The sequence below is a fragment of the Phaethon aethereus genome, assembly GCF_964289735.1.
Source record: "Phaethon aethereus genome assembly, chromosome: 1".
Classification (NCBI taxonomy): domain Eukaryota; kingdom Metazoa; phylum Chordata; class Aves; order Phaethontiformes; family Phaethontidae; genus Phaethon; species Phaethon aethereus.
The window spans coordinates 14,717,260-14,730,802 of NC_138575.1; the positions used below are offsets into that span (position 1 = coordinate 14,717,260).

A 13,543-nucleotide genomic window follows, 5' to 3' on the forward strand; every position below is an offset into this window, starting at 1 on the left:
CTTTTAAGACCTTTTCCATCTAGTTTTATTTTTTTGTAAAAATAAATGCTCCCCCTTTGGCAAGAAATTATAGCAGGACCATTCTGGGGATGACAACTTCTGTGGCCAGACTGGATTAAGCTACGTAATTTTAAGTACTTTCCTCTGAAGCAAGAGGAGGACAGTGAAATGCAAACAATGATTTCCAGCTTACATCAACAGGGCAGAAGCAGAGACTGATGACATCCTCTCTTGTAATTTAAGTCTGGAACTCAAGAAGCTATAAAAATAGGGCAATACATGAGACTATGTTTGTTTGTACCCCAGAAACAAAATTTAAGAAAATCTACATACACAATCAATTGCAAGAGACACTAACTTTTACCATCATCTCACTTCTGAATGTTCACTACTTAATATTCAATAATTCTAACATTTTAATAACAGAATTACTCAAATATATCCACATTTTTGTATACAGCTATCTGAATCTTTACCTAATTTTGAGGTACTGCTACTCAGTATTGCCTAATGGGTGTATAAAGCAAGGTAAGAAAATCTCCAAATTCAGATGAGATCTGAAATCTAGGAGATTAAAAACCTTTTCCTTTTTTTTTTAAACATTCAACAAGAAAACAAGAAATCTCACCACAGTATAACTTCAATCATGAAATTTTGAATGCTAAGCTCATCCGAGAATAGGATAGAAATATATTATACCAAGAAGTTGTCCCCCCCACACACACTTAGCTAATGTTTCCTACAAACTTCTCAATTATTTCACGTAAAATTTTAGCACTGACTCTACCTGGTTATCCAGAAGAGAGAAAAGCACAACACTTCTGAACTTTCACAGTAAAGGGTAAGCAAAGAAAAGTGGTTTCAGATAGAAAAGCAGAATCAGCAAGAACTTTCATTTTTCCAGCATTTTGCTTGTTTTCAAAAAGACTAATGACAAAAAAATAATCTACTTACAGACATTTAACCAGTATAAGAGCATGTTCTGTATTTTTCCACACACTCTAACCTAAAAATGGCTCCCACTTATCTTCGTTTTGCTTCATAATAAGGCCTCTTAGGGAACAGTCTAGCACAACACACATTTTTAACCAGACCTTTTTCTCTGGAAACTCACCTACATGCTCACTTTTCAATGGGGAGTATTCTATTAGTGGTAAACACTGTAGTCAGGCCAGATGTAAAATGTTCCTATGAGCAGTCCCCGCAACAGCAGGGAAAGCTGGAATGCAATACAGGAACAGCTGATCCAGCAAAAATGAATAATTCTCATTCTGCCAAGAGTTGTCAAGTGTTGAATGGAAAGCTTAGTATTTTCAAGCATTAACGCAATCTGAGCTTGTAGAAGCAATTACAGTGTTTTCCATTTGAAAAAAAATGTTAAGTTGACAGTATTCCTCTTTATCAAAGTTGCTACATCAAGGGGATCTAACATAATGCACTAACAGAGCTAGCACTACAATCGTGATGTGGGTATCTGGTGTCCAGAAAGGCTATGCCATAATAAAAGCAAACCCTTCAACAAATAAGTAGATAACAAAACCAGACAACTTTCCAATCCTGCAATCAGAATTTTACCATAATTAGTAATTTACCAAAAAAAGGAGGGGGAAGGCAGTTTAAATATCAAATTTTCACATGAAAAAGCAAGATATAAAGTATGCTTCTAACACAACAAGGACAAAGAAATCTAACAAGTCAATTGCCACATACTGTTCCAGTTTACATATATAATACTAGATATTGCTTAATCCATCCATACAAGACAGACAGCAAAGCAAGACAAAAAAAAAGCAAACCTCTCAGATTTTTACGCTCCAGGAAAGGGCACTTTTTCTTTCTTTTTTTTTTCTTTTTTTTAATTAAAAAAATTTTTTAATTACATCCTCTGGCTCCCTCCAGCTGGAAGCATGCTATGTACATCAGTGTTTCTGTGTATTTTTAATAGATCCATAGTGGCACTTAACACACTACTCCAACTCTTGTATCTGCAGACTTACTCTAACTTCAGATAAAAAGCTCGTGCTCTGTGGCCAACAATTTGCAATGCTGTTTATAGTTTTTGCCAGATTGGAAAATTTTAAGTTTGTTAATGTTCATTCCAAATTCTTACACATTTATAACTACATTAGTTTTAGGAATTTGTGGTACTCTCTGGGAAATTCAGATGTTTTTCTCAGATCCAGTATCAAACAGGTAAGAAATGTCTAATAAATGAAATGTAGACTATGATGCATAAGATATCTGATGTGTCATTACATACCCCAGAGATAAATAGCCTTTGTAGAAATCTTTTTCCAAATGCACTATGAGAAGTGAATTCTAACTACCTGAAAATATTCCTTGAACACAATGAGTAACAGTAAAGCCAAAACTGATTCTGAATGTAAACAGAGACCAAACCTTTTTAAGATGACTTAACAGTCTGACTTTAATGCATTAGAGTGAAAATGCAAACAGAACTGAAGTTACTGATCAGCTACCTGTTCAGTAATTTTCAGCTATTAGTATATTCTGAGAAGTTATCACATCTCTCTTTCCAAACATCTCTCCAAACATTCAGCGATGTATTGACAGGAATAAAACATGCAAAAATATGCAAGACAAAGGGTTTAGTTCCCTTTTACCTAACATAGGTAACATAACTCAAAAATACAAGTAGGTCTAGCCAACCCTCTTTATGAAAAGCGTATTTCACAAGAAAGAAGTGCAATGAAAAGTCTAGAAAATGAAAAATGGTTGGGAGAACTGAACTGATTTGAAGAAGTAACTGAAAAATCATTTTGGTAGAAGTATTGGTTAATTTTGGCTTGCAAACCATAACTATAACAACAAAAATATCTACTTGCTTACTGGTTGTGATATGAAATTAACAGCCCTCGTGCCCTTCAATGTAAAATGAACTGATTTAATTTAAATCAGTGCTGATAATTCTTGCACGACCTTTTGTGCATAAATTCACTCATATGCCCTACACCAAGGCACATTTTTATAATGAGAATAATGCTATACTTCTGTCTAATTGTGGGAAACCGAAAATGAAATACTGCTATTCTACAAACCAGAACAGAGTAGACCCTCAGAACCTCTGCCAAATGCACTTGCGGTACACATTATAAAGTTTCTTTGTATCCCTCCATTCTGTAATAACTGCACTTGAACAGAATGCAGAGTTCATATTCTGCACAGCTGGTCCATGTGGACACACAAATCATTCTCCTGGTTGTTACCTAAGCCTGAAAAGCATCAACTGCTGTACCTATGTAAGGAAACCTATGACTTTGTTGTTGTTGTAGGACGCAGACTGCATAACCCACAGCTACACTGTCTTTATCACTGTGTGAAAGTACACTTACATTTTTTTCACCATTAAAAATAATGCTTTATCTTTCAAAATACTTCACCACATGCTCAACCTAGCTGTGTATCTAGCCAGAACATCAATTGTGTGAGTTCTGTCCCAGGCACAGAATGTAACTGCCCAGTGGTGGTAGTAGTATCATTTTCAATCTGTTAAATCATTACACAAAAGGGCATCTGAAGAAAAACGTTTAAAGATCTTGTCCTCTGAAATGGTTGCAGAAATCAATAGTGCTTTAACCTCCATTATCTCTTGGTTTAACAACTAAGCAAAAAATTCAAATAAACAAATTCAGTGACATGGTACAGTAACACACTATGTGTTAAAAAAAACAGTATCATGACAAATTAGTAATACTAAAAAAACAGTGAATATTCTGGAGGAAAAGGAGCACTGAAAACTTCTCAAGTGAATACAGACCTATATTCACATATGTACTTACATCAATAGTCTAAAACTAAAAAACAAAACAAACAAAAAAACCCCTTTCTTCAACTTCTGCTCAAACAATCCTCACTACACATGCAAAAATTTTATTTAAGAATAGCACAAAACCAAGAGAACTTTCAGCCTCTAAGGTGGTAACTGAAACAATTTTCATTTGAAGAAGTGGAAATTTGCATGTTTGGTGTTTTTTCTTCCCTGGTGCTACTCCCCTGTACTAGTTAGCAAGGAAAAACAAAAAGAACGAGCCCAATTCTTTCTTAGGTAACCCAATTAGAGCAAGGAGTTATAGCAGGAAAAACTTAAGTCTTGTATCAGTTGCAAAGAATACGCTTCTCTGTTCCTACATGTTAACTTTTTGTTTGAAAAAATTACGAGTGCATTTTAAGGACTAATTAACATTAAAAGGCAGAAGTTAGATTAAAATTTAAATTTTAAGTTGAAATTCTATTTTGTAAAAATGAAATATTTTCAATAAACCCTAGCATTAAACAGAAAATTGAAATTTTGCTACTTGTTAGCATAAAAGTTTTATTTTTTAAAAGCTAATAACCAGAATTTTCATGTGAATAGAAATTATGCACAGAAACAAGGAGCAATAAGAAATATCACAACATCAGCAACATGACAGATCTTAAAGCAGCTGCTAGTCCTTCTTGAATCTTGACTGAGATTGTTGATCAACTTTAAAGCCAAGGCATGCTATTTTGTGACAGTACATGGGGAGAATTAATAAGTATTTGGTTCATGTACAGCCTTTTAGTTTATAAATGAAAGAGCACATAATGTTGAATCAGTTAAGAAGCCAAATATTTGATTTAAAACATTTTAAACTTCTGCATGATTCAAGAATGATTTCCATGCTGTGCGCACAAACAAGAAAATAAAAGCTTGGGGTATCTAACAGCAAAATGTATCAATACTGCTAAGGATACCACAGCTCCTAAATATTTACTTTATTTGAAAAATATGTTTATAGAATAACTATGGCAAAAATCAGTGGAATATAAATTAAACTATTAAAGAAAAAAAGCAATCAAATATTATGCCTAGATTAAACTACTTCCAAAATTATTTTAAATCCTGTTGTATGTTACTTTACATTAGACATTTTGAGATTTTTTAATTTTAAAAATTTAATGCAAAAATTGTTTTCATAATTTAAAATATTTAAAAAATAATTTGTAACATTTTAGTTTGGTGTAAACAGATTTAATTTCAACTTCTTTGCCCTAACCAGGTTAAGGTTTAATATAATCTTTTTATATCTTTATAGCTTAATATGCATATATTCGGAACAATAAAGAATTACAGCTATTATTTGATAACACTGCCATCTAGTGTACACTCTAAATTAGGATGAAGCATTTATTTGTATTTTTTCGTTCTGCAATTTAGTCTAAGGGGGAATTACACTCCATGCACAAACTATGTCTTCAGTACTACTTAACTGTGCATTAGAATAATGACTTTTGTTCTCTCATCTGGAATACATGTTAAATACGCAGACTTATTAATTTTGAAAATACACTGTAAAACTCTATGTTTTTGATAGCCAAAAATAAGAGAATACACAGCCAACATGCTACATGCAAATTTTACCACGTAGGGCTCCCAGTCTTGTCATAATCATTCCCCTTTGCATTACTTGAATAAACGAAACTGAAATTTGCTCCTTGAGACTCTGAAAGTTGTGGTAAAACTCTAAATTTCACAGTTGCACTTGGACAGTCAATTGTTTTGCTTCTTGCCTGTTCTTTCGTCTTATGCCTTAAAGGTTGCACTCTTCCCATTTTAAAAATGAAATTTTATTGGAAGACCACAGTGACAGTGTCTTCAAATGCTTGAAGAAAGGCAGGCAGAGAGAAAGAAAGAAATGCTTAAAACAAGAAGCATCTACATGGTGGATCATCAGTAGAGTTAAAGCACAAGTGAAGCCAACACAGACATTACTTGGATTATATCCTATTTTCTCCTGAGTTTCTGTAGCAGTCTCATAAGACTCCATTTCTTACTGAATTAAACCTGTATCGATCAGTCTTGATAAACTAACATCATTAGACAAGACAACTTTTGCCTCAGCATTATGAGTTTCAGCTTCAACACTTTGTGCCTTAAATCAGCACTACCTAGAGCAAAACACAAAACCAGCAACCTGTAAAGAAAGGGGTGTGACCAATACCTTGACTGAAAGGTACAGTGAATTAAAGAATCAACACAACATTCATACAAAAGCAATTATCTCAGGCTACATCTGACATTAGCTAGAAACAAAAAGTGAATAGATATAGCTGGCCAAATTCATGCATTTTTATGAACACTAAGGTCCCTGTGTTCTTTGTACTCCAAAGTTGCTATAAGTAGCTACAAGGCTGGTCAGAAACTGCCTGTTTCAACAACCTTTGGTGTCCCTTCATATGGCATTTTCCCATAGGAAACTTCAGGTAGCTTTGAAATAGTCACAGAGTTAGGGTTCTGTTGTGGTTTAACTGCAACTGACAACTGAGCACCACACAGCTGGTTGCTCACTCCCTGCTGGTGGGATGTGGAAAAGAGAATCAGAAGAGTAAAAGTGAAAATAACTCATGAGTTGACATAAAGGCAGTTTTATAGCAAAAGCAAAAGTTGCGCACACAAGCAAAGCAAAACAAGGAATTCATTCACTACTTGAGGTCCTCAACCATCTCCAGGAAAGCAAGGCTCCATCATGCATAACTTGGGAAGACAAACACCATCACTCCAAACATCCCCCACTTCCTTCTTCTTCCCCCAGCTTTCTATGCTGAGCATGATGTCATATGGTATGGAATATCCCTTTGGTCAGTTGGGGTCCCAGCTGTGTCCCCTCCCAGCTTCCCATGCACCCCCAGTCTACTCACTGGTGGAGTGGTGTGAGGAGCAGAAAAGGTCTTGACTCTGTAGTAACAGACTCAGCAGTAACAAAAACATCCCTGTGTTATCAACACTCTTTTCAGCACAAATCAAAAACATAGCCCCATACTAGCTACTACCAAGAAAATTAACTCTACCCCAGACAAAACCAGCACAGTGGTTTTCTGAAAGCTTCTGAAAAGCTTTCAGAAAAGCACGGTGAATTTCTGAGGTGCCATGAGATGACAGAAGAAAGGCAAGAAACAAGTACAAGATGCACAAACATGTCTAAACTTGTTTTTTTCAGCCACTTCCTGAACACCTCTGAAAGCTAATCCATTGACAACTGAAGGGGGTGCAGGCTGTAAGTTGAAACATCACTCATCTAATTACAAAAAAGTAAATGCTTGTATTAACAGATTTTTGAGGTTATTGTCCAATACTTTCTCGTGCCTCAGATCATATAATAGCCTTTAACTAAAGGAGCCTGAGACAAAACATTATGGGAAGGTGTAAGTTGCCTACTGCATCTGTAAAGCACCTGGGTCCCCACCACTATTAACAGAGATATTCACATACCACTGATTAAATAAAATACGACAATTCTCTAGCTCCTCTACTGCCTGATATTACAATATGTATATTTATGGTTGGTTACTCTATAAATTTTGCAGATTAATTTTGCCAAACGTTTGCGTAAACACTGAACAGTGATGATTAAAGCAATAGCAAAATTCTTCAGGTATCTTAGGCATATGTTTCCTAGAACTTTACATGAACGCAGACACGAGATTTAAATAATCCTTGTTAAATCGGAGACCTAATAAGGAAAAGGTAGAAAACATTTCTATAAGTAAAAGTTAAACACAGCTGTAAGGCAGGAAAAAAATGCAGATCTTCTAAGGTGGATTTAAGATTTAAGAAGCAAATTGACAATAGAAAACTATCTTTACTTGTACAGAATAGGTATTTACATCTGACAAACCCAGAGCTCTAGAGAAAACTCTAGATTTACTTAATTCCACTCAACTCTACAGCTATGCTGCCATCTAGCGAAATGGGATACGACTCTCCTCTGCAAGACTGCTAAAGTTGATCCAAATGAAAAACATTATCCCTAAGATACATGTATCCCAGCAAACACCTTTCACCTGCAAATACCTTATCGTTCCCTCTAATTCTTGACCACTACATTTTTGTAACATGCATTACAAAGTGACTAATTTTAGTTATAGGACAGTGAACATTTATACACTTAACTTGAAATGCAAACAGGCTAACAGACTTCAATGAGAAGCCACGGAACTAATCAACACAAATCACAGTCCAGGATCAGGAAAAAGTTAGCTATTAGAAGGTTTCAGACCATGACACAGAAAAAAAGTCTTGAATTCACAGCTAGTAATACACATAAATATTACTCTGAGCCTTCAACTTAAATTACTGTTGTGGTTGTCTTCTCATGACATTTCATTAGAATGATGACTTACAAAACACAATATAAAACCTTTTCAAAAATTCCAGACAGTAAAAAGGAAACAAGGAAAGTAAGTACACACTCACCTGGGAAAATATATTTGCAGTTGGAGCAACTCTGTTGTCCACAATACTATACAGTATTGCTAACAATCTGTCCAGAGGAAATGGCTTTGGCCCAAGGAGATGATTGCTGGTCTGCAACAGAAAGAAGAGTTTTTAATCCAATAGATCTTTCCTGGAGTACCACAAGATGTTATTCTCACACCACAAGATGTTATTCTCACATCTTTTTAGTCTCTGAGAGGCACTGTAATTCACAGTAGACTTTCATACAGTCTACTTATATATTATGGAAAGCACTGAATACATGCTTATTGATCAAGATATAGACCTAAAGCTCTATTTAACATCGCAAGAGTTCAAACTGCACAATAAATAGGAACATTTTTGAGCTAGAACAGAGGATCTGATGCCAAATTTCCAGTCACTGGATTTATGGATTTACTTGTCCTATTAAATTACCTTGCCCAATCTAAGGATTAAAGAGGAAAGATTGCATTTTATGGCATTCTCAACATGCAAACAGTTTTCTTTACAGTTTATCAACAGCAACACGTTGGGCTTCTTGAAAGCACACAGAATTTATTCTATGACTACAGTCAGTCTGTAATTCACAAGCACTTACAAAGAACTGCACGTAACTACAGTTTTTACAAATCTGTAAAACCATTAAACAACTTCCAAGTATACTTTCATGTGTTTTGTTCACTGAAGACAAATACTTTACTAGCATTTACATTTTGAAAAAGCGTAAGAGGAGAAGACTCTGCTGAAGTATCAATGTATCCACTTTCTTTGGAACATTTTAGCCAAAGACTTGTCTCTTCCTCTCACAGAGGTGAGAAGTGCAAAGCCACAACAAGAGTTCCTCATCTTAAATGCCATACTAGACTAAATCAATGGATTCAGAAACAGTGTCAATACAATAATGCATTCCCATTGCACTCTACAGAGATCTAGTCAAGGGAGCCAGAAGAACCTGCTGGTGGATGCCCAGGGGCTAGTTGGCAAATCACTCTCTAAGTAGCCTGAGAAGGTCCCCTCTGAACAGTACAGGAGCTTTGCTGGCTGCTCAGACACCTACACTTACCTGTCTTAACCTGCAAACAGAACAGGGCCATGAAGATGATTAAGGGATGAGAGCACCTGTCATACAAGGAGAGGCTGAGAGCACTGGGATTGTTTAACCTTGAAAAAAGATGAAACAGTCGGGTTTCATCAAAATACCTGATGGGGAATGTAAAGATGATTAAGGCAGACTCTTCTCAGCAGTACCCAGTGAAAGGACAAGAGGCAAAGGGACAAACTGGGATTCAGGAAACCATATTTAAACATAAGAAAAAAACCCCAAACTTCTTTACGCTGAGGGTGGTTAAACACTGCAACCTTTTTCCCAGGCAGGTTGTGGAGTCTCCAACCTTAGAGATATTCAACACTCAACTGCGCATGGTGCTGAGCAACCTGCTTTAGGTGACCTTGCTTGAGCAGGGGGGTTGGGCTTGACCAGAGGTCCCTGTCCACCTTGGCTCTTCTGTGAATTTCACTTTTTAAAACATAATTTTTTTTTTTTTAAATTGATCAACTATCTCTGGAGGAATAAAATGCATTAACCGCTCATTTTTTCCAACAGAATTGTTGAGTTTTTTGTATTTTTGGCTGATTTTAATTTTTCAGTTTTCTCTTTTGCTTCCTTTATACCACAATGAAAATCCTACCATTTTGATACCAAAAACAAAGAAAACATTTTTGATCTAGAAAGTAGAAGTGAGAACACTTCAACTTACAGTTTTACAGAGCAAACACCTTTACTACTATATATCTACTTTCTTAAAATACACTTACTAATAGGATAATTCTGGCTGGAAGGAACCTTAGGGGGTCTTTAGTCAAACCCCTCCTGCTTACAGCAGGGTCAGCTAGGAGGTCAGACCAGGTTGCTCAGGACTTTACCTGTCCAGTCTTGGAAATCTCCAAAGGACAGAGACTGCACCACCTCCCTGGGAAACCAGTGTCATTGCCTGGCTGTCCTCGTAAGGAAAAAGGTTTTTCTTATATCCAGTATAAAGATCTTGTTTCAGCTTAGACTCACTGTTTCTCACTCTCTCACCATCCACCATTGTGTCATATAGTCTTGATGATCTCCTTGCAGGTACAGGACAGGCTGCTTTTAGGCCTCCCTTCTCCAGCTTGAACAACTGCAGTTCACTCAGCCTCTCCTTGCAGGGCAAGTGCTCCAGGTCTCTGACCATTTTGATACCGCCCTGCTGCACTTGTTCCAGTTTATTGATGTGTGTCTTGTACTGAAGGGGGGCAAAACTGGACAGAGTATTCAAGATACACCCAAAGAGTGCTGAGTGTGCATCTGCCTCCCACGAGCTTACCTGGCTAAAATAAAGAGTTCAGAAGGCTGAGCCCAAGGTTAGCTCCTTCGCTGGCAAGAGCTGCTGTATGAAGAGCTGCCTGCCAGCTACAGACAAACTGTGTTATCAGAACACAGCATATTTACTCAACTTTGTGTTTACAGAGCTATTCTGTCCCTTATCCTTCTTTGCACCATACACATTGTCTTCACACCTCAACTGACACTGATGGACATTTCAGGCATTACAGGTCATTGTATGCAGTAACACTAAAATCAACTGAATTCACAGAAATAAGAGTTCCTGATTTTTCAGTGTTAAATATTTTTAAAACAACCAATTTTACAGAAAGGAGAAATACAGTTCATAGGGCAGAACTGGGTAGTATTACAACTCAGGCAGCACTGTTCGGACTACCAAGATTTATTTATTACCCAGACTGTCAAAAGTTCTGATAAAGGAAATACTTGTTTCCTTTTAACTTTATTTCATTCTTTCTACTTTGACATTCAGTTTCCTTTTTTTGTGGTGTGCCTTGATTTATTCTTGCTAACAGAGCAGCCAGGATTAAAGAGGAATTTCAAAAGAAAGTTTGTTTCAAAATGCTTCTGGGAAAGAAATATACCACTCTCAAATATACCACTAGCACCTCTGTGGTATTAGTCATCAGTAAAACACAACCACTCATTTCTTCAGCAAAACAAAAAGGTATTTCTAACACATGTTTTAGCTTTTCAAATCCAGGAGGTGTCCCCAAAGCTACCTCTTGGCTAACAAAGAAAGCAGTGTGAAAAATAGTGGAAACATAGTCAAAACTTTAGCATGGCACCCTCGGTCAGAATGCAGGTATGGTGTATGTTATGAACTGCACAATGCCCTGCCCTTCAGCTTCTAAACACATCAGTTCCATGAAGTATATTCTTCATTATCAACAAAAAAAGTCAACAAACATACAGTAATTAAGATGTGTGCACTCCAAGCAACTAGCAAGCACAACTGGCATGTAGTAATCCCTGAAGTTGTGTTTAGTGTACAGTTATTTCACAAGTTTCTTGCTCTTAATATTACCAGCTCTCTGCTTAGACAGAACAGTTTTGAACTTTCAAATTATTTGAGAGAAACACTTTCTGGAAAAGCCAGAAGAGTTAATTCTAATAGAATGTAACTTCTAGAAGAAGCACAAGTTTTATTTCTTTGACAAAAATAAATTCCTGGAAGAATAGGAATGATTTACAAATCCTCCACACAGAACATAGTAAAGAACAAGATTTTTACACATCTTCTGCAAGTAGCTAAGGCAAAATACTACATAGAATAGTATTTATAAAAATCCATGTGACCCCTTATCTCACTGAAGAGCAAAGATACCTTCTGCATTCAGAAAACCTCTTCAAAAAGTTTCATAGCCGTCAAGTTAACTCTGTGTGTCCTCAAATCATCTTTCCACCTTTGCAAAATACTTGTCAAATGGTTCAAAAAAGACCTTTCCCCAGTTGCCACTAACTGTGCTTGTGCTTTTTATCTATGACCAAGTTTCATGTTCCCACTGTTTAAATGGCCTAAATCTTTCACCATCCCACAATTGCGAGACATGTATTCACGTTCCAAAATTTCACGAACAAGAATGACAACCAAAAGTGGTCTTTAAAGAGTAAATGCTTAACCCAAACTAAATTATCTGCACGAAAGGGAGAAAGTCCTTAACCTCAGTTGGCTGAATTTTCAACATTGTTAGCATATACTTAAAGACAGAACTATACTTCTCACTTTTTTTAGTAGAAAGCATTCCTCAACTTCCCTGGTTGCTATCCAAATGAAGCATCTTCAGTTGTAAGCTATAAATTGACACCAAATAAATCCCAGACTCAAGTTGAAGCAGATACACCAGACAAACTCTTTTCCGATAAAAAACACACCAATACATTTGATCTTCTGATGGACTGACATCTGAAAAAGCATATTCCTGCAAAAGTAGCTTCACCAGGAAGATCTCTCACTTGTCACTAAACTGGAAAAATATTGTTCCAGAGCAACCATGCACAGAAACTCAACAAATTGCTGTAATCAGCAACAAGGCAATTAATATAATGATAAAGTATATTTTTTCCCCTCATTCACAAGATTTACTTTTTCTGATAAAACCACAGCCTCTGGGCTGAATAGAGTTAAGAATCAAGAAACAGATTTTTAGCCTGCCTGTACCTAAACTTTTAAGAAAGGATTTATGTCATCTAATGTTAGCTTCCTGCCAAGTAGGTATGTACAGCCAAACTAGTTTCCTAAGACCCCATTATAGCCAGTAGAAATCTAATCAATACAGTTTATGGTGCAATTCATCTGACTGAACGTAAAACCTGCTTTAGTATGAGACGAATCACATCCTACACTCCAATGACTGCATCGACTAGCTCTGCACTGTCTATAAAAAGACACTAGCTTAGATGCAGGCATCCACTTGGAGTTAGGTGAATCTGATCTGTAAATCAGTCTTTAGACAAGCTTCTCTGACGGAAGGTATACTGATATAAGCAGTCGCACCAACTGAAGTAAATAATCCTTTATTTATAACACTACATATATAATCCTTTATACCTCTATTTCAGTTTCCCTCACTATAATGTCATAGTACCAAAATACACAAGTTTACATGTGGATGATTGTACCTCTGTGCAAATATTTATAAAGGTTACTGTATAGTAAAAGGAACATAGGTCTGGAAGATCTGCTTAGGACCTGCAGTCCTGTTCCCCATTATCACAGCTACCATGCCTCAAAAACTTCCAAGATCAGACTGTGCTCTTACAAGTAGTTTCAGTTCTGGCATCAATACTTACAGCAAAAGGGTCCTTACTTGTAAACTATAAAGCAACACATAAGCAGAGAACTAGTGCTCTGTAACTAGAAGGCACTCCTGAAATGCCACAAAGTTCCCGTCCTATTTATTAATCCCCAAGACACACTCCTGCTTCTT

General features: G+C 36.4%; 1 protein-coding gene across 2 annotated transcripts in view; it reads right to left on the reverse strand.

Annotated features, from left to right (window-relative positions):
* The window catches only part of ORC5 (origin recognition complex subunit 5), a gene marked incomplete at its 3' end in the record, with an annotated part of 85,748 nt that overhangs the window by 35,914 nt on the left and 36,291 nt on the right, over positions 1-13,543 (reverse strand). For both annotated transcript variants that reach the window (XM_081997184.1, XM_081997183.1), the window contains exon 12: positions 8,237-8,347. In XM_081997184.1, the coding sequence (XP_081853310.1) occupies positions 8,237-8,347 (111 nt within the window). The remainder of the gene's footprint in view (positions 1-8,236; positions 8,348-13,543) is intronic.